The 27467-nt window shown below is 41.1% G+C and overlaps 1 protein-coding gene across 5 annotated transcripts in view; it reads left to right on the top strand.

Annotated features, from left to right (window-relative positions):
* The window catches only part of UTRN (utrophin), a 492724-nt gene that overhangs the window by 10496 nt on the left and 454761 nt on the right, over window positions 1–27467 (top strand). The window contains exon 1 of one of the 5 annotated variants that reach the window (XM_040448950.1): window positions 4284–4552. The exons of 1 other annotated variant lie outside the window; for it this stretch is intronic. In XM_040448950.1, the coding sequence (XP_040304884.1) occupies window positions 4501–4552 (52 nt within the window). In that variant the 5' untranslated portion in view covers window positions 4284–4500. Of the gene's footprint in view, window positions 1–4283; window positions 4553–18160; window positions 18338–27467 lie in introns of those variants that run through there. 3 more of the 5 variants (XM_040448952.1, XM_040448948.1, XM_040448949.1) reach the window with 3 other exon arrangements.

Below are 27467 nucleotides of genomic sequence, written 5' to 3'. Positions count from 1 at the left end.
TGGTTTCTGTGAGACGTTTCACACATTGTGGTTGTAATGAAATACAAACGCAAGGAACTAAAATTTTTGAGTGAGCGCTAAGAGGAAGAAGACCTTCAAGCTGAAATGGACTCTTTCCAGCATTTCCTGACTGTGTGTGTGTGTGTGTGTGTGTGTGTGTGTGTGGCTCTTGTGGCAACATGGACCTTCACAGAACTTTTGAGCTGGAAGATGTCTTAAGGACCATCTCCTCCACGTCTATTGCCTGGTAATTGAGGAAACTCCGTCAGGGAGGGAGGAAATGACTTTCCCAAGATAAACAGCCATCCCAAACTCGGTATTCCCCTGCTGCTCTGGGCTACCTTAAGGAAACTTCTCATTCATTTTCCTTCAGACCTCATTTGGTTGTTGTTGGTTTTCTAGTGGATGTGTACCTGACAAGGAATGTGTTCACAGATTTACAGGAAATGTCCTGGTGAGAATGATGGGGTATGTGAACTTCTAGAAATTTTAGGTTTATATTTACTGTGTGCGGTTTAGGGGGTTTTGCTAATATTCTGAAAGAGACGTGACTCCTGCCTGTGGATTACAGCAGGCAGAGCTTGGGTTTCAAGTCCTAAGTGTCAGTGTAAATAGGGAGAGGGTGAGGGAGAGGGGAAATGGGAGGAGGAAGAAGAGAGCAGGGGTGTGAGGACCATTTCTTTCCTGTTATTTTCCTTTTGGTGGGAGAGAGTGAGAAAGTTACTGAATATAACTGGAGGTGCTGAACTGAACTGGCCAAAAACTGTCTGAATTGTGTGAAAGGCTATGGTATTTAGTCTTCCAGAGCAATTCTCATAACGCAGCTGGGTCCTGCTGGCTGCCACTGAGGTTCGCAAAAGTTGATATTTATACCTTCTCTGAACTTTTTCTGCTGACCCAGCCCCTGGATGTTGTTCACTGGCCTTTTAATTCCATCCAGGCTTGGCTTCTCCTTTCTCCCCAGAGCTACTTTTTAAAATTGGCTTTGTGGGTATTAATGGTTGGCTGATTAAAGCAACTCCCAGCAGGTGTGAACGGTTACTCTGTTACTCTTCCTGGTGGGTGTGCGTGTGTATTCACAGAGCTGTTGCAGAAGTAAAATGGGGCTAATTTCCAGCTGGTAGGTTGTAACTATAGTAGAAAGGAGTGGAATAGATTTTGTAACCCTGTCTGGCTCCTATCCTCATTTTGCAAATCCTAGGGGCTCATTGATTCAAAGATGTGTCTTTCTGGAAAAAAGAGGAGTTTCGTCATTATCAAGAATATCTCGGGTGCCTGGGTGGCTCAGTCAGTTAAGCATCCATCTTTGGCTCAGGTCAGGATCTCGTGGTTTGTGGGTTTGAGCCCCACATCTTCAGGCTCTGTGCTGACAGCTCAGAGCCTGGAGCCTACTTTGGATTCTGTGTCTCCCCCACTTTCTCTGCCTCACTCACACTCTCTCTCTCTCAAAAAATGAATAAAAACATAAACATAGAATATCCCAGAAAAGTGTTCAATATCATTAAAGACATGGGAACAATTTAAGTTTCCATCTACAGATGAATAAAGAGGATGTGATGTATACACACACACACACACACACACACACACACACAGGAATATTATTTAGCCACAAAAAAGAAGGAAATCCTGCAAAAACTTGCAACAGTGTATATGAACCTTCAGGGCATTATGTTAAGTGAAATGAGTCAAAGATACCAAAGATCAAATGCTGTGTGATCTCACTTATATGTGGAATTAAAACCAACCAACCAACCCAAACTCATAGATACAGAGAATAGTTTGGTGTTGCCAGAGGCAGGGGGCAGGGTGGGCAAAATGGGTGGAGGTGGTTAAAAAGTACAAACTTTCAATTGTAAGATAAATAAAGGCTGAGGATTTAATATACAATATGGTGACTACAGTTAGCTATACTGTATTGCATATTTGAAAGTTACTAAGAGGTATTAATATACTAAGAGAATAGATCTTAAAAGTTCTAATGACAAAAAAAATAACTATATGTGGTGATGGATGTTAACTTATTGTGGTCGTCATTTGCCATACACACATAGATCATTATGTAGTACATCTAAAACTAATATAATGTTATATGTTAATTACATCTCAAAAAAGAGTGTCAAGGATATCTAAGAGTTGAACTATTAACTATTACACTTGTAAATTTCCCTTGAGAATTTTTTTTAAGTTTATTAATTTTTGAGAGAGCACAAGCATGAGCAGGGGAGGGTCAGAGAGAGGAGGAAGGAGAGAATCCCAAGCAGGCGTCGTGTTGTCAGTGCAGACCCTGATGTGGGGCTCAATCCCACGAGCCGATGACCTGAGCTGAAATCAGAATCAGATGCTCAACTGACTGAGCCACCCAGGTGCCCCAAGAATTTCTTTTTTTTTAATAGTTGTTTTGTACTGAAACTAATGAAATGAATATTTTTATTTATTATAAAAATGACTTCTTTAATAATTCTGTTAATTTTGAATTGTCTTTCTTTCAGAAATGCTTTATTTTTTTCCCCCAGTGAGTAAAAATATGTTCAATCCATTAAAATCAGAGCAGAAGTATTTTTTGGTTCATCAGATACTTATGTCTCATGATAATGATGTAGACTAGGGTTTTTATTTTTTATTCTTATCACCTCCTGCTTTTTCTTTTGACCCATAGACCCCTTTGGCAGTGTGGTGAATCCAGACACATGTTAAAAAAATTTTTTTTTAATGTTTATTTACTTTTGAGAGAGAGGCAGACTGCAAGCTGTTGGTGGGGTGGGGGGGGGGGCGGTGGCGGGCAGGGCAGAGAGAGAGGAAGACATAGAATAGGAAGCAGGCTCCAGGCTTTGAGCTGTTAGCACAGAGCCCAACGCAGGGCTTGAACCCTCAAACTGTGAGATCATGACCTGAGCCGAAGTCAGTGGCTTAACCGACTGAGCTACCCAGGCGCCCCCACAGATGCATGTTTTTAAATGCATAAAATAGAGTACATGTCATTAGAAGGGAAAACCAATTATATTGAAATTAAGTTACAAGAGACCAAAAAGCCTATGACAGAGTAATATTAGTTTTTTATGAATACATTCTATGTCATTATCCAGCATGTGGTCCAGTAACTTGCGAGGGGATGAGCCAAATGATTTTTCCGCTGTAATGTGATGTGAAAATGGCTGTGGTTTCTGTTGGTGCTGCAGCCAAAAGTACTACCAATTGTGTGTTTTAGGATCTACCTTTGTAATAGAAGGGGATGCGAATTTTTGTTAGAGGTTCGAGAAAAAGCTCATTTTTCTCCTGTCCACGTTCATGGAACCCTTGCAATGAAATAACCCCTGATGGAGCTGATGGTGTAAGATGAACATCTATATCCTTCGAGCTTTGGCAGTGACAGCAAGTGCGCCATGAAGGGTAGTTTTACAGACAACAACTGGAAATGGAAATAACTCTTGGTTGAGTATTCCATACGATGGACGCTGTGCTGGGTGTGGTCATCAAAACTGATGACCACAACAGTTCTGGTGTCCAGCTTCTGGAATGTGTAGACTCGTAGAAGAAACAGATATCAAACTATAGAATGGACAAATAGTTTATTTGCTAGGGGATAAATGTCTTGAAGTGCTGTGATAGGATATCAGGAGGGGCCTGCAATGGGTGCTAGTGATGATGGAAGCCATGGCTTAAGTTGATGCTCTGATGTTGGTTGAAGGCAGATCCTGTGTGTAGGCTCTAAGTAGGGCAGGGCTCGGCCCATAGAAAACCGGGACGAGGACAGACTGGGAATGAGGACAGTGACTGGGAATGAATGAACGAATGAGGCTGCACCTTGAGATTGGCAAACTGCACTTTGTGTTTCGTTCACTAGTATTTTTAATCCTGGTTGAAGAGCATAGTTTTACCTTTGGGCTTCATGGCATCTATTATTTGGTTTATTATTAATGGTTAAATCTCTGAAGGCTTTAGAGATTAGTTGGGAATATATAGGTTGAAAAATTGTACAATTATGAGAAAAGCTCTCCTTTGAGAGCTAGACACTTAACATTTTTTATTGCGTCATTCCTAAACATTTTCCCTCACCCAGATTTTTGTTTGGCACGAATTTAAGGAAAACCTACAGAGATTTGAGGAAGGGCTTAGCTCCTCTGCATTCTGAACAATTTGAACAGTGGTGTTTGTGGAAATGCATACCTTACCTTGCTGTTCCTGGGCAGATAAGTGCTGTCTGTCACACCTGTGGATTTTAAGGCCACAGGCTCCGAGGCCTGGCGGAGGCCCAGATGGAGTAGACCAGGATTGGGCTGTGCACAGCAGCAGGAATGCAACCATTCTGGTCTGGGCAGTTGGGGAGGGACTCCTCTCCCCACAGTTCCCATACTGTTTGGCCCTGCTTTCCAATTTGACTCCATCAAAGCACACTCTCCAGTGGCGGCAGGATACATATATTTTTGTGACTTCAGAAGACGTGCATGGTGGGTTTATGAATCTTAACCACCCTTGAGGGACATGCTGAGCCAATGAGAAATGGAACTGACATCTGATTCTACACACGGAGACGACAAAGGGTCACAGGCAGGTAATGAAGGGCTCGCTTAGAATGTTACGGTTGCTTAAATTTTTGTCCACCGGTTGTGGGTAGGAAACCCAGGCGTGACTCAGTGAGCCAAGAATTAGTGCGAAAATTCCTGAGCAACAGATTCTAAATTATTTTGTCCTCTGGGTGGCCTTGGAATTAAAAAAGTTTTTTTTCTGTTAATATTATGAAAGAAGTTAGTTATACGTAAAGAATCTTGTTATGTCCGTCATTAACAGCATTTCGGAAATGGGATTTGCTCTGCTCACTGATGTTGTGGATCTTCATGGAGAATGCCACTGCCAGCCTCACAGCCTCATGCGGGGCCTGGCACTTAAAGCATGTTTGTGCCAGTGTCTCATGATACTCTGTGCAAATTATTCCATTGCTTTCCTGTGATGCATGAAGGTTTGCCCGGAAGTGTTTGCTGTGTGACAGTCATGGGGGGATAGAAATCATCTTGCCCCACACACTATAAATGGGTTAGTGAACTGCATCCATGGTGCTCCTCCCAGCCTCCAATATGGGTAACAAATTCGTGTCAGTGGCATAAATTATGTCCATTCCTCTTTTGGTTTGGTCATTCACTCACTTTTATATCTGCTGGTGCCAAGTTCCATATAGACCACTGGGAAACAAAGACAAATAAGGCAAGATCCCTGCTTATGGGTCCTTGAACACAGCGATTCAGCATGGTATAATAATGTCACATACTAGGTGCTGTGGGGCCACAGGTGAGGATGAATCAACTCCTGTAGTCTTTGCTCTCCCTTGGAGGGTCAGGGAATGTTTTCCAGAGGAGGAACTAGTGAGGTGGCAGAGGAGAGTGTGGAAGAGAAAGATTCCAGGCCAAGAGAAAGTATGTGTAATGGCAAAGGCATGTCGGGTGAATCATGGGGTGAGATGCCATTTCCATATTTATAATGCGCCTCCTCTCTCACTGCCCATGGCCCCGTCGCTGGCCAGCTTGCAGCTCTGGGTACAGCTTCTTTACAGGCTCCTTCCTCTGCCAGGAATACCTGCACCTTCTGCTCTTTCTGGGATTGGGCTTTGGATTCAATTGCATCTCTTCCAAGATGCCTGTCCTGACTACCCGTCTGAAGTAGATTTCATCCTGTTATCTCCTACCACCTGGTCCCAATGCCAATTGCTTTATTTACTTTGTTGTTGATAGGTCCCCTGGGCTGTGATCTCTGCAAAGGAGAGGACTACGATTTTCTTGTTCACCACTGTGTCTGTAATGCCTTGTATAGCGCCTGGCCTGTATAGATGCTAGATCCCTGCAAATGAATGAATGAATGAATGAATGAATGAATGAAAAGATGTCACTTAAAAAACAAAGCACTCTTAATATACTTGCTATTCCAGTTTATTCCTTGAATTCGAAGTAATTCTTTTTTTTTTTTTTTTTAATTTTTTTTTTTCAACGTTTATTTATTTTTGGGACAGAGAGAGACAGAGCATGAACAGGGGAGGGGCAGAGAGAGAGAGGGAGACACAGAATCGGAAACAGGCTCCAGGCTCTGAGCCATCAGCCCAGAGCCCGACGCGGGGCTCGAACTCACGGACCGCAAGATCGTGACCTGGCTGAAGTCGGACGCTTAACCGACTGCGCCACCCAGGCGCCCCTCGAAGTAATTCTTAATGAGGCATTTAGAATCTTAGTTAAGAAGTCTATTCAAGACCTTTAAAAGGTAAAAGAAAGTAGTTATTTTGGAGCTTGGAGGGGGACTTGAAAAATCTAAGCATTCTTTAAGTTGAATATTTAGGGATGAGAGGAATTCTACTCAGATTTCTTAAGTTATAAATAAAAGAGAAATGAAAGAAAATTGAACGAAGAGTGCATTAAATGGACTCATTATGGTAATTTTATAAAATTATTTATTACACTCTATTTTTATTTGTACTTCTCAGTTCTCAGACATCTCATAATTTTGATGATTTATTCTTGTCTGTGCTCTGAGACTTTATTTTTGTAATTAATACCATTATTTAAGCCCTTTATCTCCTATAAATCAGTGATGTTTTCACACTGATAATGTTCTTTTTATTTAACACAGTATCCATGCAACCGATAATCTCCATCTATGGGCTCAATTTCATGCCGTTTTCCTCTACTCCTTTTATCATTTTTTATAATTCATAAAGTGGTTTCATCTCTACTACATCGTATCCACACTCCTAGTTTTCTTTTTCTTTAAAAATTTTTTTTAAATGTTTTATTTATTTTTGAGAGAGACAGTGTCTCTGAGTTGTCAGCACAGAACCTGAGGTGGGGCTTGAACTCATGAGCCACAAGATCATGACCTGAGCCGAAGTTCGACGCTTAACCGACTGAGCCACCCAGGCGCCTCCACACTCCCGTTTTTCTTACACACATCCCATTTGGCACATTTTCCGAAACCTATTACCCGCGGATTATTTTTATCTTGTTGAAAAGATTACACAACAAAATTTATTTTGTGTATTCTATAGTAATGGCAAGTGGAAATGCTCTGTGAAATGGCATTCCTCTTGAAAGAGAGGAATATCTAAAGGCAGCATTGCTCTCCTCCCAATGAGCATCCCCCGTGTGTAGGTCTGTCAATGCTGGGGGGGGGGGGGGCAGTGGCCGACAGGCCTTCTAAGGCTTCAGCGGGGAGATGGATGGTTGGCATCTCCTGACCTGTTCATTAGTGATATCTCTTGCTTTGGGCTCCTGAGTCCGACCTTTTGTTCTATGTTTGAGGAAATGGGAAAAACATACTTGTATGCTACGCTGAAGGTAAGATTTTGGTTATCGTGATTTATAAAAACGAGTTTTTGTATACCTGCTTGTTGGTTTCATTCCTTCGTTTGGTAAATATATATTGCCCACCTACTATGTATACCAGGTACTGTACTAGTCACTAGGCACGAAAAAAATGTTTTCGTATGACCAGTGTTTAAATTAATTTGGAGTAAACTGGGGAGAGGACTATGTGAAAGAAGTTGTGTGTCAGCAGAGACATATTTTGTGGTCTATGTGGTAAGTTTTTTTTTTTTTACAAAATTGCTAGTGGTGAGAAAATGATGATGATTTTGCACTTGTGACATCATTGCTAATGTTGGGTTTCTGTGTTTGGGCTCTTTGTGCTGCAGAAGCAAATGGCGTTTTGAGAGTCTTAATTTCACCGGAACGCTGCACCTGTTGCTGGCTATTCTTGCATATGAAATCCAGAACTTAGAGTCACTTGCTTTCATTTCCTTTTCCTCCCCCCTCTTTCCGGTGTGTGTGTGTGGGGGGGGTCAGGTTAGTAGCTCATGTAAAGAGTCACCAACCTTCTTCCTTCAGGGCGTGATTTTAATGCCCTTGACAGCAGAAGTGTTGGGTCCTTTTTTCCTTCTGTTGCTGGAAGACTCACATGTGAGTGGCTGCAAGATTCTAGTGTTTGTGCCAGAGTTTGGGACTAGGGTGGGGAAGCACAGGCTTTCAGCAGCTGCAGCTGCTACCTGATACTTGGAACCTGACTGCTGTTGAGGAACATCCATTTCCTCTTGGTTTCATATGATTTTTGGCTATGACTCTGAGGAAGAGAAGAGGTATTATATAGTATCATTTACTTTCATAAAACTAGCTTGGAAATCTCAGGGCTCCATGTTGGTTCAGGCCCTGCCCTTGGATGTCCGCGAGCTGCTTTAGAAGGTTCGCGATTGATGGAAGGAAAAGGGTTGGGAGCTGGTTCAGAGGCTAAGAAAGTTCAAAGCAGATTGGTGTTTCACTTGGTGTCCTGGAATTCAGTTACTTTATCTTTCAAAGGAGAGTTGAGATATTGATACAGCTGAACTTGTAGGAATTTTGCAGGCATTAATGAAAATAAATGTGAAGAAACTTTGAAGTTCAGAGGTCCCTAAAGCTGGTGAGTTTTATTGAGCAGGTTGTGTACTAATGTACCAGTGGGGACATCGGGGCCTCCTGCACTCTACTGAATTGGTAACCTCCAGGAAGATATTTTAGTCCAACATTTCCAATTTACTATATTAAATTTTTTTTTTAATGTTTATTCTTGAGAGAGAGAGACAGAACACGAGTGGGGGAGAGAGAGCAGGAGACACAGAATCCGAAGCAGTCTCCAGGCTCGAGCTGTCAGCAGAACCTGATGCAGGGCTCGAACTCAGGAACTGTGAGAACATGACGTGAGCTGAAGTTGGATGCTTAACTGACTGAGCTACCCAGGCACGCCTAACATATTTTTTTTTAAGTTTATTTATTTTGAGAGAGAGCTCGTGTGCATGCAGCTGAGAGGGAAGGGGCAGAGAGAGAGAGGGAGAGAGAGAATCCCAAGCAGGCTCCACACTGTCAGTACAGAGCCTGATGTGCGGCTTGATCCCACCAACCCTGAGATCATAACCTGAGCTGAGATCAAGAGTCAGAAGTTCAACCAACTGAGCCACCCAGGCAACCCGAACATTTCCAATTTAACACCAACTTTGTTATATGTGCTTTATTTATACTTTTGTAGATAGACAGATGTACTCATGGACATTCCCCAAGAGGAATAATTTTTTGGAAAGTGGAGCTTTGTGTGGAATGGTACATAAATGATCCCAGCCTGCAAAGTTGGGCATGTCCTGTTCACCACCAGGGACTGCCCTGGAATAAGAGGGCCTGACTTTGTTTTTGCCTTATTTCTGAATCACTGTTTTCTCTTTTGTACCTTCTGGAATTGTTTCCAAGTTTCACCCTCCTATCTTCCTCCCTGTTCTTTGTGACTTCTTAGAGTACTTTAACAATAGGCTGCTTGTGCATTTCTTGCCCTCTGTAGCATTCACTCCCACCTTGTTTGCTCAGCCTCTGCCCTCTCCTTTCCCTTTTTACAGGCTCCAGCCTGTCTCGGCGCTTCAGCCCGATCCCCGCAGTGATAGCAGGTGCCACAGCACTCCCTTCCTTGGCACTTGGTGCTGCCTGGGAACTGGTTCTCAGTGCACTGCATGGAGCAGAGTAGGTGCTCAGTAAACCAGTCAGTTAGTTGACTGGCCTTGGGCCCTGGGACCTTGTTGTTCAGTCCCATGGCTCATAAATTTTTGAGTGATAACCAGTACTTGCTTTTACTGTTCCTCATCTGGCTACCTCTTGGAAACTATAATCTCAGAAATCCTGGAGCTGATTGAAAATACTCCGGGTCAGTTCCTTGGCATTGGTTCTGCCTAGTTATTACCTAGACCCTTCCTTCGTGTTCTCCCCACTCTTTGCCCTAAGTTGTCAGAAGTGATGATTACGCCTCATCTACAGGTTGAGAGGTATGACCCATGGGAGTTTGGGTGGGTGTGCCCATAATTAGACAGGACTATCTTTGTGTGGTGTCAGCTGCACGCAGAATGTACAGATGACTCACACATGTTAATACCCATGTCTTCTGAGTGGCCAACATCCTCAGATTTGCATAAGAGCTCCAAACAGAAGACACTGGATTGAGATCATCACTGCAAGTGACTGAGGGGCAAAGTGTTACGAGCCACACATCTGGATGCATAGGCTAGTGTGTGCTATGCATGGGACTCAGGCCACTTTTTCCACTAAATGTTTTTACCGCTAACAATAAAGAATACTCCCCATGCTTCTCTTCATCACACCTTCTCACGAAGCATGATGGTTCTAGAACCATCTAGACACTGGAGAGGTTTTCCTCAAAATGCCAGCAGGTGTGCTTCAAGAAAAGTCACTTGCTGACCTTTGCTCCACAGCCCAGCGTGTTGGCAGTTCTCTTGCTTCTACTTTATATTTCTGTCCTTCTTACCTGGCCACAACTCTCTAGTCCCCTGAGGAGTCCCTTTCTGCAGTTTTGGGGTGTGCTCCAGAGCTGCAGTTTTTCATTTCACCCCTGTCCTGCCATAGACCTTGCCACCTCCTTTCTGCATCAGGTGGGCCTTGCCACATGCACTGTGCTCTCTGATGTGAGAGCTGACCTGGGTTCCTCTCACTGTCCTGGTTCACTGTTAACTTTGTTCTTGTGTGTTTTTTTTTTTTTTTTTGAGTTTTATTTATTTAAGTAATCTCTACACCCAACGTGGGGCTTGAACTCATGACCTCAAGCTCAAGAGTCGCATGCTCTTCTGGCTGAGCCAGCCAGGCGCTCCCACTGTTAACATCTGCCCTGATGTCTTTTACATCAGCTCGTCTCACTTCTTTCAGTAAATGTTCTTTTATTAAGTCCTTGCCACGTGCCAGTCACTGTGCTATAGGGGATGGAAAAACAAAGCTAAATGAGAAATGGCAGCATTTCTTTTTCACCCGATGTATAAAAACAGGACATGCAAAAAATTCGGAAAAGTCACTTCCATTTTCTTCCTCCCCCCCCCCCCATTTCTTCCTTTTTTAAATATTTCGAAGTTCCTCTTTCCTTTCAAAGCATTTGTGTTGTTTCCTTCTTCTTATTAAATAACTGTTCCTGGTCCCTGGAGAACCCTGGCAATGACCTTCCTTTCTTCTGCTAGAGTGGATTGTTTGCTGCTGGAGTCGCCATCCCAGCGATCCCTGCCTTAAGCAGCCGGTACTCCAGGGTTCCTTCCACTGTCCTGGCAGCCTGGAGCCTGGCTTCTACGAAGCCTTGGCGTCACTTGGCAGCCATGGAGTGTTGGCCTGTTCGAACACAGATTGCTGCCGGCTACTGGAGGCCTCACCTCAGTTGATTCCAGGCAGTTGCCATCTTGGTTGGAAGTAACACACCTGGTGAGAAACCTTGCTACGCGTGTACACACACACACACACACACACACACACACACACACACACATACACACACTGTTGTGAGAGGAGTGCCATCCTGGAGGGAATCCCTCCTCTGTCTGGGTGTAGGGAGTGGATGTGTACACCTACCCCCTGTCCCTACAACACCCATTTTAAGGGATTTGGTAGTACTTGTTCTTTACCTCTTAATCTCACTACTTCTATGCAGCATTCCTGAGATAATTGTAAGAAAGTTTGTCATTTAATTCTGAAATACAGCTTCTAGGAATTTTTCTTTTAATTCATCATTCCAAGTAGGTATCTTTGACTGTTTGCACACTAGACAATGAAACTAATAATACTTAAAATAGGATTTCTTTCGTCCTTTCCTGGCATCATCTTAAAGTCTGCATCTGAGATCAGCCTCTGTGTGACTGGGGATAAATTCTAAAGTCTTTGCTGGTGGGGATTTTGGTTTAACTCACTCTAATGTAATTTTGTTGATTATAATGTCATTCTATTCCATTAATATTCTAATATGGAAACAAAGGCATGATTTCAGATTTTATTTATATCTTTCTGCTTTGGAAAAACAATCTCATGAGAAATCACTCAGCCCATTAAATACCATTCTTGATGTTACTTTTTTGGTTTTGCTTGTTTTTAGAAAAGTTTTTCTGGCTCTTTCTCTTTGTAATTGTTTTAACCATACCAACAGTAGTGTCGTATTTTTAGATATATTATTTAAAATCATGTGAAAAATCCTTTTCATGTCAAGATGTGGGATTTTGTTAGTAATATTTAATGTGATCAAGAGCTAAGGTAGAATTTCCTAGCTCGAGAAAAAATGAGTTAAAACATCCAGATATGCTCTTTGATTATCGGAGATGTTGTATTCTAAACAATAATTACTCTGATGAAAATATGAAAGGGCTTGAATGAGATTGTGAGAATCTTAAGGGACAGAGACTATATCTTTTTTGTAATGCTGTGTAGATGATCAGCACAGTTGGGAGTTGGCTCTGATGGTGGAGACCTTTGTTAACCTCATGAAGATGAGTAGACTTCAAACTCCTCCTGTTTTTGGCATGGGAAATCTTTAAGGATTATGAGGTTAGAGAGTTGTAGGTATTTGAGAAAGGTCACTGCGGGGAATTTGTGGGAATGTGAATTGGAGTGAAGAGATCCTAGAGGCAGAGGTGACATTGCAGGTGGCTCTACCAGGTGAGTGAAGGAGGATGTAGTTGAGGTGGGTGGGAGACGAATGAGGCCACTGGATTTCATAGGTAGTTCCACAGCCCCTCCTCTGCAGTTGTAGTAGTTCAAAAGAACTCTGAAAACCCAAAGGTACCTTCTTTGTAATTCATCTGACAGTAAATCTGAGCTTGACCTTGAACTCATTTGGTGGTGAAATCTGACTTGAACTGCTAATAAGATGCTTTTAAAAGCTTTACCTATCCCACCTACCATTCATGATACACACACATTTGTTGCAGAACTATTAATGTGTTTGATTAGGGGAAATTGCCCTGAATCTTGCTGGCTTTTTGTTTGTTTGTTTGTTTTTGTTGTTGTTTTATTTTGTTTTAATGTAATATATGTCCTATGTGCTCTATTAACTTTGCTCAAATGGGAAAAGTTCTGATTCGGCAAAACATCTGGTTCAAGGTTTTTGGACAAAGGATTGTGAAGGTCATTTTGACTTGTGTTTATACGGTAAGGTTGATAAGACTGACAGCTGAAATATGAGGAGAATTGTGGAGGAAAAGAACATTCCTAGCCTGGAAGACTCTGTGGTTAATGATGATACCTCCTCATTAGCATGAAAAGAAACAGAACTTTGGAGGGATCAGAAATGTTCCTTAGATAGTGCATGATTTATCGAAAAGGACACATCCTGGATTTTTGAAGTGTTGCTTGCGTGCAGGATCTTGGATTCAACCACGAATCAGAAAAAGAGGACAAGTGGGGACATTTGGATATGTTCTGTAGGGTAGTTATAAAGTGTAGTATTGCATCCATGCTAATTATCTGGTTTTGACAGTCATAGTCTGGTTATGTAATATGGTGACAATGTTTGGGGAAGCTAAGTGAGGGGAGTAAGAGAACTCTGTGTGACTCTTTTTATACCTTTTTTGGTAAATCTAAATTTATTTCAAGTTTTAAAATATGAAAAAAAGTTACTTGTCATACCAGGAAATGGCACCATCCATGCTGCTGTTAAGTAGAAAATATCTATTAGCTAGAGTGTGGTTTTTCTCGCAGATTTAAAGTCTAAGACAGCAAGTCCAGTAAAATTTCAAAGTCAGGTCTCTTCCCTCCCCAATTATTTTTAAAACTGACCTTGTTTTTAGCCTAAGAAGATTAACTTAGCATTAAAAAATGGTTATTTATTTATTTTGAGAGAGGGAGAGAGAGAGAGAGAGAGCAGGGGAGGGGCAGAGAGAGAGAGGAGGAAGAGAATCCGAAGCAGGCTTTGCACCATTAGTGCAGAGACCGACATGGGGCTCGAACCCACGAAACCATGAGATCTTGACCTGAGCCTAAACCAAGAGTCGGACACTTAACTGATTGAGACACCCAGGCAGCCTTAACCTAGCATTTCTTTGATCTGAGAAAAATGTTTGATTCTGGCCTAAGTACACGTAGAAGAGTTACGAAATGAAGCCAGTAGTGTCTAGAGAGTTCCCCGGAAGTGCCGTAACTCCAGTGTTCCCTTGCATTTGGCCTTCCTGGTATTGGGTGGAGGGTGTGGTTTGTTTCTAGCTTTTGTCTGCAGCTCTGCAGGGTTAGATGTAGGTTCGTTAGTTAGGACCGACCATTATAATGAGATGTTCAAAGCCAAGAGGGTTTGCAGATAACAGAAAGGGTGAAAAAAAAGTGTGCCTTTGACAGCCAGGGTGCGCTCACCTGGGCCTGACCGTTTTGAAGCAGCTGGGTGAGTCTCCACTGCCTGTGCTTCACTCTCTGGCTTCGACACCAGCCCCGTGGTTTCAGCTGATACGTTCTGTGTTTCTCTCTCCAGTCCAATCCTTTCTTTCCCTTTTGGTGAGAGTAGACCTAGGCTGGCAGCCAGTTGCTGCTGAGCTATAATAGACCTAGTGGTATGTACAAAATTTGATTACTGCTGTCAACACCAGATTGAATAAGAAAGTGCATACCCTAGACAGATACTTGCGGCATAAATGGTCTATTGATTTCACAAGAACTAGAAATGAGGTCACCGTGTAATCTAGCAGAAGGCGTCTGTGGATGGAGTGGGTTCTGACATTACAGAACAGTTTTAAAAAGTGCCCTCCCATTAGATCTTTTTAGAAGAACTTTCAGATAACTTTGATAAGCTGATTGCTGCTTCTGATTTTCCTCACCATCAAGTATTTACTGAAACTCTGATAAAGGCTTTTCACTTGTGTTTGATCAATGGTTTGCTTTTCCTTGCATAGAATATACTTTAGAGATTGTATTGGTTGATATAGACCATATTTGCTCCTGAGCTTTGATGACATTTCCACTTAGCTTAATATGAATGTTTTAGAAATTTCCCACAATGGAAAGTTCTATTTGACATAGGAAAGTTCAGAGGTCAGTTTCATAGTTAGCTGTATGCCAAGAAATAACTAAAACAATGGATTACATAGTGCAGCCTTGGGACATGGAAAATTTCTTAGAAGAGGGATGAATCATATTATTAATACATGTTGCCAGGCTTGAGGCCTTATATTGGAAAATAAAGAAAAAAGTTGTTATTTTTTAAAGCTTGTGGCATTTTTGTATTTTTTTTGTCATGTTTTATGTAGGTTTTATTCTGTTTCTTTTTCTTTTTTCTTTTTTTAGGGATTAAGAAGATGAAAATCCTAAAATAGGATGTTTTAGTAAAGAGATAATTAACATCGTTGTAACATGAATTTGTTCAATTACCATAGTCTGAAGAAAACTATAATTCCTCTGAGTTAGATAGCATTAGATTAGATAATCCCTTTGAATTAGAATAATTACTGTCCTCCCCATATCACATTTCTTTTTTACTCGAAGTTTAGTTGACACACAGTGTTAATTAGTTTCAGGTGTACAACATAGTGATTCCACAATTGTGTACTTTGCACAGTACTCACTATGGTAAGTAGTTACCATCAGCAACCATACAAAGGTATTACACTATTACATATTCACTGTGCTGCACTTTTCATTCCTGTGACTTGTTTATTTTATATAAACCAGAATTTGTACCTCTTAATCCCCTTCACCTATTTTGCCCATCACCCCACCCCTTACCATCTGGCAATCACAAGTTTGTTCTCTGTATTTATGAATCTGTTCCAGTTTGTTTTGTGCTTTAGACTCCACATATAAATGAAATCATATGGGATTTATCTTTCTCTGTCTGATTTATTTCACTTAGCATAATGCCCTCTAAGTACGTCTCTATTGTTGTGAATGGCAAGATTTCATTCTTTTTTATGACGAATATTTTATACACACACACACACACACACACACACGTATATTACAACTTCTTTATCCCTTCATTTATCAAGAGCCCCTTAGATTGCATCCATATTTGGCTATTGTAAATAATGTGATAAACGTGGGGGCGCGCATAACTTTTCAGCCAATATCACATTTTTAGGAGGGGAGGGGGAAATATTGCTAGTGTCTATTTCTTGACTTCTCCCTCTTGGCTACCTTCAAAATTTGGGGCAGTCTCAATCTTAAATCACATCTGGTCTAAAATCTCTTCCTGTAAATAATTATGGCTATTCAAAAGGCTGCTTTAGTTGAACCTCTTTGTATTCAAGAAGAAGACACATACAGAAAGACAGAAGGAGAGAAATGATTTGTAAACGATGGAAATATCCTATTTACATTGAGAATTTCATCTCCTTTTAAGTTTTCGTCTGCAGCCCTTTAGTAGAGAAAGAAGAGCCAACCACTTTAGTAGCCTCTTATTGGGGATCTAATTCGAAAGTAGTAGTTATTTAGCTGGTATGAACCTGTATAGCTATACCAGTTAAATTTTTTTGGAATGTTTTCATACCTTTTGGAAAATAGCCACTGTTACAGCTAGATACCTTTAAGATCTTGTTTCATCTCTGTAGCCACTATCCATTTTGACTAAGTGGTCCCCATGCCTTACTGGTTGTTCTGTATTTTGAGTATTGAGCCCTGTCTACAAGAACGGAGACATTTTTGGGCTACTGATAAAATTAGGCTTTGCTGACCACCTGGGAAATGCATATTAAATCACAGCGAGATATGTTAATATGCACTAGGACAGCTGTAATTAAAAAGACAGATGATAATACGTGTTGGTGGACATGTGGATAAATTGGAAACTTCATACCCTGGTAATGGGAACGTAAATGGTGCAGCCACTTTGGAAAACTGTCTGGCACTCTTCCAAAGGTTAGCCACAGAGTTACTATATACCCCAGCAGTCATATAGAGAGGTGAAAATGTATGTCAGCATGAAAACTTGTTCCTGAATCGTCATGGAAATATTGTTCATATCAGCCAAAGATTAAAATAACTCAGATGTCCATCAACTGATGAGTGAATAAATAGAATGTGGGGTATTTATGCAATGGAATATTATTCAGTCATTATTCAGAAGTGAAGTACTGAGTTTGAAAACATTATACTAAGTCAAAGAAGCTTGTCACAAAGGACCACATGTTCCAAGGTTTTCTTCATATGAAATACCTGGGAAGGGCAAACCTGTAGAGACCTGAAAGTAGGTATTCATGGTTGCCTAGGGCTGGTGGGTAGGGCAGAAAACGGAGAGAGAGTGCTTTTTGGGGTGATGAAAGTGTCCTAAAATTGATTGTGGTTATGGATGCATAATTCTGTGAATATACTAATAATCCTTGAATTCTACACTTTAAATGGGTTCATTACATACTGTGTGAATTACATGTCAATAAACCTCTTACAGAAAAGAATTGGGCTTGACTATGTGACATAATCTGTGCCACTGTGCTTTTTGCTGTCTCCTCACAACAATTCGAGGAAATAGGTGGGGCCACTACTCCCATTTTACAGATTTGAAGATTGTATTAGAGAGTATTTTGCCAGAGTCATGCCTGTAATCTAGCAAACACAGAGATTGGGCAAGTCCTGCCAAGTTTCTCTTTATCATATTTCAGTCAGTAGCAGGAAAAGAGATGGCTTTTAATTTAAATCCGTGTGTATCCTGATAAGGGTACATATTCTATGAGATATGAAAATCTTGCTTTTAAGTATAAAGTTTCTGTTGCAAAGCAGGAGAGACAAAAAGAATAGGAAAAAAAAAACAGAGTGAGGTACCATGGGTAATGCTTTTCCTTGCTTGTCGTATGTGTGTGGATAACATGTGCACGGCAAGAGAGCACATACACGAGATAGAATAGGCCGGAAAGTATGAGTCGAAAGTTTTACTTCTTATTTTATAATTCTGTGTGGGTAAGTTTCTTTTTTTTTTTTTTTTTTCTGTCATAGTAATGTGTAAGGAATTAAGAAGGTATCCTTTTGAATTTCATTTCTCCAAGGTATATATGCCTATTAAAGTAAAAAAACAAGTCCCATTTATTCTTTGAAGTATGGTTAATATGTAACCGAACTCTTCAGCCCAGTTGTACACCAGGGCAAATACCTCTATTTATATACATAGTGGGTAGGGAGGTGGGTGGAGATGTCCCTTACCAGCCAACACTGTCAAAACAGGAAGCAAAGTTATAATCTCTTTGTAGTACGTTAGAACCATCCAAAGACTCCAAGTTGTGACAATTAAAAAAAAAACCCCAAAAAGCAAAACACAACAACAACAATAATAAAAAACGACCTAAGGAGTTTTCACTTACTGCTACATGTAACTTCCTGTCTGGTATTTAGAGGAGGCTGGGTTAGGTTTAGTCAGATCCTCTCATGGGAAAAATAAAAGCCACCCCACAACAGGACATCCCAGTGTGCAGTTCGCAGGCTGCTTTTGTTGTCCACTTCCTCTGCATCTTTTTCCTCGTCATTTAAGCAACTGTAGGTGATGAGCGGCCCGGTGGCCACCACGTTTCGGTGGAAAAAGTGCAGACTTGACTTGCCAGAAGCTCCCCAGGCCTGCAAGCAGGTAGCAGGTAAGTCTTGCATGACTCCCAGCCTGTGAGGTTTTGAAAAGGGGACGGCAGCGAAGACAAGGGTCTCTTAGTCACTTGTTAGGTATCAGAGCTGCTGAAGACAGGGCCTGGCTGGTGATGGGAGCACCCTGGTTTGTGCTTCCTGATGCCACGTCTGTCTAGATTCCAAAGAGTGGAGACAACCCTGGCTGCTTCATCCTTCTCTTCAGAATGTGACAATTTGCCATTTATTGGCCTCTTTGGAAAAAGCACTCAAGGGTCCATAAATGTGTTGTGACAAATGTGCATCAGTTTGCCTCTTTGTGTTTTCAAAGTAGCTTATTTTGTGTTGACTCTTTACTGTCATAGAAAGTTTCCTCTGTACTGTTGGATAGTGACAGAGCTCATCCCATGGTGTTTTGATTTACTGTCCTGGCTAAAAAGATACTTTACCTTTTTTTAAAAGTTTATTTATTTATTTTGAGAGAGAGAGAGAGGGCAAGCACGAGTGTGTGAATGGGAGAGAGGCAGAGAGAGAGAATCCCAAGTAGAGCCTGATGCGGGCCTTGAACCCGTGAACTGTGGGATCGTGACCTGAGTTGAAATCTGGAGTCAGAGGCTTCACTGACTGAGCCACCCAGGCATTCCAGTATTTTACTTTTTAAAACATATAGTTCAGAACTGATAAAGGCATGAATAGGACATGTGTACTTTGTGGGGACTGTAAATGAAGGGGTTTTCGTTTCAGTACAGTGTCAAGAAGAAAGGCAGATGTATAACTTCACTATGGATGTGATCATGCACGTTTCTCACTGGGGTTTACTTCCAGGGTGATCTAGTTCTTCTGATCAGGGCAGATGTTTGTGTCTTGTTCAATGTATATATTTATGTGCTGGTCACGTGAGCTTTCTGAGTAAACAAAGACAACAACAACAACAAAACACAACACAGGGGATGGATGTCGTTTGACCTCATGTATCATGCTTGAGTGTTGTCGCTGTGGGAAAGAAAACTTTTAGGTTGGTTAGAATTTTTACTATATGTGTTTCTTTCCTTTGGAGTTACTCTTTACCTTTTTTTTTTTTTTTTTTTTTTTATCCTAACTCCATATGAATGAGGTGGTAAATGTTTGTAGGCATGTTCTCTGTGGAGCGCATCTAAACTAAAATGATTGGTGCAGCCCATATTTTCTTTGTCAATTTGGTTTCTTGGCCAAGTGTAATAGGAGATCCGTGGGCTATAATTCATTTCTTTGGCTATTGCCTTTCTCTCTTATTTAAATAAACATATGCTCTCGACAGAAAGTTAAAATACTGTTCAGGGACCAGAATTAAAATACCACGTATAGGAAAGCATTGCAGCATCGTGGCCTTTCAAAGATCTCTTTGGACTCTGATTTATTCCTCTTTCTCTGGCATTAATAGTCTCTGTGGTCTGCTTGTGTGCATGTTACTGTCTTGCTACAAAGGGTCTCAAGTGTGGTAGTGAAATCAAAAGATACAAGAGAAATACAAACACGTCTTTAAATAGTAAGGACACTTTAAAATGAGTAGACTGCAACTTTAAATATGAATTCTGGCCCATTTACATAGCATTCTCCCCTGCCCTCTGACCAGTCCAAAGGCTTTAGGAAAATAGAAATCATTTAAAAAAATATTTCAGGGCATGTTCTTTTCATACAAATAGAAAACCAATGTACATATGATTTCAAATTCCACGAAGGCCTAGACTCTCTTCTCATTGGCTTTTGGTGAACTATTTCCTTACATCTGCTGGGTAGATCTCTAGTGATCTTGCAGAAATAAAATACATTTTTTAATGGATGTTATATTTCATTGCAACACATGGCCTTTTCTGGCTTTCAGAGCAGTCTCCATAATTAACCTTTGGGATGAATCTTTTGTTTATGGACCTTGAGTCAGGTGGAGTAAATGAAACCATAAGCGTTTTGCATTAAACTTTTGACAGTATGGAGTTGATATGCCAGTGACCGTTGCCAAATCTAAAGGGAATAATGAAAAACAAGGTATAAAATGGAGTGAATTTTAGACACATATTTGCTCAAAGTTAACCACTCAGTGTTAGTTTTGAAATTGCCGCCCTTTCCTCTGTGGGGAGCTTCAATGTATTTGCCTCCCTGCCACCACTGAGCTACAACAGGGAGAAACTGAGTAAGTTGAAATCTGAATCCATATCTATCTATCTATCTATCTATCTATCTATCTATCTATCATCTATCTATCTATCTATCTATCTATCTATCTATCTATCATCTATCTACTTATCTGTCATCTATCTTTCTTTGATGTAGAATCTTTTTATTTTAAAATATTAACCCTAGGGGGCGCCTGGGTGGCTCAGTCGGTTAAGCGTCGGGCTTCGGCTCAGGTCATGATCTCACAGTCCGTGAGTTCGAGCCCTGCGTTGGGCTCTGTGCTGACAGCTCAGAGCCTGGAGCCTGCTTTGGATTCTGTGTCTCCCTCTCTCTCTGCCCCTGCCCTGCTCATGCTCTGCCTCTCTCTGTCTCAAAAATAAATAAAAACATTAAAAAAAAAGTTAAAAAAAAAACCCATGAAAATATTAACCCTAGGAGTACCTGGGTGGCTCAGTTGGTTGAGTGACCAACTCTTGGTTCCGGACCAGGTCATGATCTCATGGTTTGTGGGTTCAAACCCCACATCGGGCTAAGCACTGGCAGCACGGAGCCTGCTTGGGATTCTCTGTCTCTCCCTCTCTCTCTGCTCTCCCCCCCCCATAAATAAACTTAAAAAAATATATTAACCCTATACTTTTGTGAAATAATTCCGTTTCTTAATCTTGATGCCTGTGTACAAATGATGACAAGTTAAGAATAACCTAATTGAGGGAGACCAAAGTCAAAAAAGTCTTGAAAATGGGGCACCTGGGTGGCTAAGTTGGTTAAGTGTCTGGCTTTTGATCTCAGCTCAGGTCGTGATCTCACGGTTGGGAGATTGAGCCCTGAGTCGGGCCAGCTCTGTGCTGAGTGTAGAGCCTGCTTGGGATTTTCTCTCTCTCCTTCTCTGCCCCTCCCCCATTCACGCTCACGCGCACGCTCTCTCTTTTTCCCCCCCCCCCCCAAAAATAAATAAACTTAAAAAAAGTCTTGAAAATGTGAAATAAAAAAATTTTGGTGCCATTCTAGGATTTGTAGGCATCCACTAATGCACAGATGATTTATGTCTAGAAATTGCCCTGCTCAGGAAGCCGCTGCTGGGAGGCAGCTTTTCTGGCCATCCTTCCTGCTTGCTTGTTGGCTGACAGGACTCTATGTCAGCTGTTTCCTTTCTAGATGGGTTGGTGAAGATATCCTTAACCCTGGCTCCACAGTAGAGTCGTCAAAGTGTTGAAGCCCCACCATCAGAGATTCTGATTTAAGCAGACTGACGTCTTGACTTCGTAGCTTTTCAAAAAGTCTCTGAGTGATGCTGCTGTAGATTCAAGGTGGAGAGGCACAGGGGACTGTTACTTGTTCCCAGCTAGACCGAAAGCTCTGTGAAGAGGACGAGGACCTTGTCACCATTGTACCCAGCACCTAACTGTGTGCCTGGCGTTCAGGGAAGGCTCAATATCTGCTTGTGGAATGAAGGAATCAATTCCTCTGAGCAACAGGAAGGCTGGAAGAGGGTTGGATCTCTTCGTTTCCGGTCAGTGCTGATGTAGGAGAGTATGTTATATTAGACTGTGGCTCCCCTGAATATCAGCTGTCATCTGGAAGAAGCTCCTGGAAGAGATCCTAGGGGAACAGACACATTGAGCAGCCCTCTCAGAAGAGACAAGCCTGCCAGTTGGCATGTCTTCATGAAGCAAGGCAGGTTGAGAACTTTGGAATAAGAATTTTATCAGGAGCTGGGGTGTAGGTGTATGTGAATGCGGAGGTGGGGCTGGTTGGGGACACTACCAAGAGGTTCTCTGAAAGGAACTGTGTAAGGGTTGGTTTGAGAGGAAGGAGTGTGTTTATCTTTGCCAGATATTATGGACTTCCTGACCTACCAGTTGACTGTATCAGAATAAAGGCACAGACTTCAGAGTCGCCAGAGTGCAGTGAGTTTGTCTGGGAAGATTTCTCAGGGCTTGTGAATTTTTAGCTGATCTTAACATGTATAAAGAAAATTCACTGGTGGTTAGGAGGGCCAGGTGGAATATAATTTGCAGAGGTGAGTGAGAAAATTGTTAAATTTGGAGAAGAAGGGTAGACAGAACGACTTGTTTGAAACAAAAGAATTTGGGGAGAAACTGAGATGTGTGAGTTAACATGGTACTGAACAGCTCTTTGAGGGGTAGACTTGGCTCTTACTTATGATTGACTGTAAAAGTCACTGAACTTCTGAGGTGGGTCTGCCAACCAGTGGGATTTCCCAGGGGCTGTTTCAAAGCACTTGTAAACTATGGTAACATTCAAGATAAATAAAGAGTACGTTCTGTAAACATTATAAAAATCTGATAATGGTAGTTTTGCCTGCTACCTAGAGTCTAGGAATAGGAAGTCAAATGTTATGTTCATTATGGTACTTAAAATATACTTAAGGGGTGCCTGAGTGGCGTAGTCGGTTGAATGTCTGACTCTTGGTTTCTGCTCAGGTCATGATCTCATGGTTATGAGATTGGACCCTGCATCGAGCATGGAGTCTGTTTGGGATTCTCTCTTCCTCTCTCTCTGCCTCTCCCCCACTTGTGTGCATGCTCTCTCTCTCTCAAAAATAAATATTAAAAAATTATATATATATATGTGTATATATATATTTAAGTTCAACCTGTACACCCTGTTATCCTTTTAGTTGTGTTTTCCCTTGGCATTACTTGAAAGGTATGCTCATGACATGGGTCCTGGATCCATTTCGTGTTACAGTTGGGTTCTTTGACCCTTACTTAGAGGGCACCAGGTGCTTCCTCTTCTAACCATTTGCAAAGTCAGGATTTGATTGGAGGACCATTGAAAGGACTGCTGGGAGTGAGGAATGGTAGGAGCATTCGATAGGATCTGGGCACAGCGACTCGCTTGATCCTGCACCAATATTTTGACCTTGATTTGAACAGTTCGGTGAGCAGGCAACTCAAGTAGTTTTTTTCCCACTGAACTAGAACTTTCATTGTTCTGCAGAGGAAGATGAGTCATAGCCTAGTTCTACCATTGTGTCAAAGTGAAATTTTATTCTAGGACTAAGGGAACACAGGTCATACTTTCTGTCTAAACCAGAGAATTGAATCTTGGGTTGTAAACTGGGCAAAAATAAGTGTGGTTCCCTGTGAGGGTGGCTGGTAAGTTAGATATTTTCTTGTAAGAAATTTTTGATTCCATACCTCATTTGTAATAATATATTTAAGTATCTTTTAAAAAATACCTTAAGTAATCAGCTTCCTTCTTAAAAAAATCCAGTGCTGAATAAACATTATACAGAGTAGAAAATTATTCCCTCTCCCCTCCGTTTATGTCTATTAACCATTGTTAATAGTTTTGTTTGGCCATACCTTTTCCTATGAATACACAAATATGCAACTTTGTATCCAGGTTTTCACCAGCATGACTTGTCTTTCTGAACCAAAGTCAGAACCATACTGTGATGGTAGTATCCCATTTAAAAAAATTATTGGAAATAATGACCTGTGTACATAGATCTTAGTTCATTTGTGTAATTGCTGGGGGGCAGGTAAGTGTTTTCTGTGAAGTTGCTATCCACGAAGTGTAGAGAGATAAAAAGTAGTGTATAAATGTTTGGACTTGCCTTTCTTTTTCTTTTTCTTTTTCTTTTTCTTTTTCTTTTTCTTTTTCTTTTTCTTTTTCTTTTTCTTTTTTTTTCTTTTTCTTTTCTTTTCTTTTCTTTTCTTTTCTTTTCTTTTCTTTTCTTTTCTTTTCTTTTTTTTTTTGTGAAATTGAACTTCTCTGCATATGTTTAATGGCCCTTTGGAAAAATTCTTCAATAAATTGCCTTTCATACATTGGGCCCTCCCCCTTTTTCTGTTGTCTGCATCTCTGACTTCAAACTCTTCCTGATTCTAAGGGAAATTCCTACAAAATTGCAGATTTTAAATGACTTATGTGAATTTCTTTTCCATTTAAAGACGGTTAACTTCCGACTTAAAAGACACAAGTGATTTCTGGATTTCTGGGATAGTTTCGAGTCTTTGGATTTGGATTCTGTATTTTCTCTTTTTCTTTTGACTGGTGTGGCCGCTGTCATCATCCCGGACTCTGCTGAGGCTGGTGATTAGTTAGCTGCCCTCACTATTTTATTACATTTTTCTATACCCATGAATTATTCTCATAGGGACGGTAGGGCCCAGAGGTATTCACAGAATGCCCTTTTTCCATGTAAGTTGTGGAGCATGATACACTTAATGGGGACACGCTGTGTAGCTAGACTTACAGTTGAATCCAGCCACCCTGCATCGGGCCTCAGTTTCCTTGCTTGCAAAATGGTAATAAAGGGACTGTTGTGAGTCTTTAAAGGTGTACATATGCAAACTCTCTTGCACATTCTTTGGCAAATTGCAGGAAGGATTATAGTAAATGGTGGCGGTATTTGTTAGTAGAGCCTTTCAAGTTAATCTAGGAAAAAATGAATACAGCTTAGATGTTAGATAAAGATAAGATATTAGTTTAAATTAGGCCCCATGCGCATCATCGTACTGAAGATTGACCAGTTTGTCCTCATCCTTCGATCTAGATCTGTTAGTAATTTTTCACGTCAAAGCATCAGGGCTGTAATTGTCTGCTGGACTCTAACCGCAGACCCAGTACATGGCAAGAAAACAGAGCTGTACATGACAGCAAATGGCCTGCAGTTGCCTGGAGAATATCTTTGTGGCAGGGTGCCCGAAATGTTTTGCTGGTTTCAAAGTTCACTTTCATTTATTCAGAAAGGTTTTTATTGTTTGCAAGCAAGCAAGACAAGCAAAAGAAAAGGGCACACAGGTTCCCATATGGTTCTGTGCTTTACGACCTATTTGCCTTTTGGTGCCTTATATAAAAAGCTTTATTTAGTCTGCAGAGAGGACTATTTCTCCAAATAGAGGAGAACCGTCATAATGGTCTGGAAACCTGATAGATTTCAGTTTAATGCCACTGATCCAGATACTGCCAGAGGCTGGAATGCACAGAGGTTGTGAGATAGGCATCTGGCACAAATTCTTCCAGGTCACATGCATATCATCAATGGAGATACCTTATCAGATAGCAATCCTCTTGGTCCTCTGAGATTCAGCTCCTCCTGTCACAGCAGCACTGACCCTTTTCTCCTGGCCCAGCCAGCCCCTAGCTAAAACCTGCCGCCAGAGCGAGTCTTCTGGCTTTGACCCGACCTGTTTTCTTGTTCTACTCTTGGATCCTGTGCCTTTAGCTTCTGATTTAGCCTACTCCTTTTCTGGTGTTAGTAGCTCCTGGATTGTGTTTGACAGAAGAAATTTATTTTCCCAACAGATTCACTTTCTCTTTAGATAACTCCAACCTACTCATGCAATCTGGTATCTGGCAATACTCTGAGAACTGTTAGTTGTTAATAAATATTTAATGGGTAACTCTGAATAACTAGTGTTACAGCAGGAAAAGGAAAAGCAGAGTGTGTGTGCGTGCGTGTGCATGCGTGTGTGTGTGTGTGTGTGTGTGTGTGTGTGTGTGGCAGTTACTTATGGGACATTTGGAAATAGAAGAGAAAGACACCATGAAAAGAAAATACTTATTATATTTTATGTCTGCTAATACAAATTCTTTAAGACAATTATTCCATTCTGTCTTTGCTCATATGCAAAGTTGGGGTGACTGGGTGGCTCAGTCTGTTGGACTTCCGACTCTTGAATTGTTGGCTCAGGACATGATCTTGCGTTTCGTGGGTTCAAGCCCCACATTGGGTTCTGTGTTGACAGCATGGAGTCTGCTTGGGATTCTTTCTCCCTTTCTGTCTGCCTCTCCCCTGCTTGCTTGAGTGTGCATTCTCTGTCTCAACATAAATAAATAAACATTTTAAAAAATCATGTTTGACTTCATAGTGATGGATTCTAAGCTGGGAGGTTATGGATATTTTGCAAGTAGGCTGAGAAAATAGTTCTCAAGTTCCATTGGATCCTTCTTACCTATCCACCTCCTTCCTACCTAATTTCTTCTGTGGTTACAAGGAGACTCTTATGTTTTATGATGAGAAGTTATTTTGTGGCTCAACAAACTGTGTACTATTACGAAACAAAAGTCTTTGAGATTGTGTTCTGTGTATTCACGGAATTTGTTGCTGGACCTCATGCTGCAAAATTTCTCCGAGTAATAAAACCTAAATAAAAATAAATGGCGTTGAAGGCATACCTACCTCTTGATACTGAAATAAAGAATATGGCATTTACCTCCCATAACTTGGAAGTCTCTAGCAAGTAATACGTGCCTGGAGTTTTATGATGAACAATTCTTATCATACTGGGTTTGTATTAGGAAGAAAGTAAGCATCGATTTCTCTATAATTTTCTAAAATTTCTCATCTATTCACATTTCTTAAATCAAGTGGTACATAGTGCTTACTTTTCTGTTAACCTCAAGTAAGCCACACATCTAAGAATTAGAAGGGAGAAAAAAAGCAGCCCCCAAATAAAAGATTCAGAGAACATTTATTCAGATCTGCTGTTTTCTAGGTCCTGCTATAGATCCTGTTGTTTTAAATCTGTTTTTAAACTTAATGATTCTCCTCACTCGTAGGCCAGGACCTCTGTAGATACCATGCAGACTGTACAGAGATGACAATGGCCATTTGTTCCTTGGAGTGTGCAGTCAGGGACATCTGTGAAGCACATTAGGCCCTCTGTTAGTGACTGTTTTCTTTTTTTTTTTTTCTTTTTTTTATTTAAAAAAAAAATTTTTTTTTTCAACGTTTTTATTTATTTTTGGGACAGAGAGAGACAGAGCATGGACGGGGGAGGGGCAGAGAGAGAGGGAGACACAGAATCGGAAGCAGGCTCCAGGCTCCGAGCCATCAGCCCAGAGCCCAATGCGGGGCTCGAACTCACGGACCGCGAGATCGTGACCTGAGCTGAAGTCGGACGTTTAACTGACTGAGCCACCTAGGTGCCCCTCTCTTTTTTTTTTTTTTTTAATTTATTTACTCATTTTTAGAGAGAGTGCAAGTGGAGGAGGGGCAGAGAGAGAGGGAGAGAGAGA

This window comes from Herpailurus yagouaroundi, unplaced genomic scaffold, assembly GCF_014898765.1.
Source record: "Herpailurus yagouaroundi ecotype Mexico unplaced genomic scaffold, PumYag 198, whole genome shotgun sequence".
Classification (NCBI taxonomy): Eukaryota; Metazoa; Chordata; class Mammalia; order Carnivora; family Felidae; genus Herpailurus; species Herpailurus yagouaroundi.
Note: the sequence above shows the minus strand (reverse complement) of the source record. Positions and strands in the feature narration are given on the sequence as shown.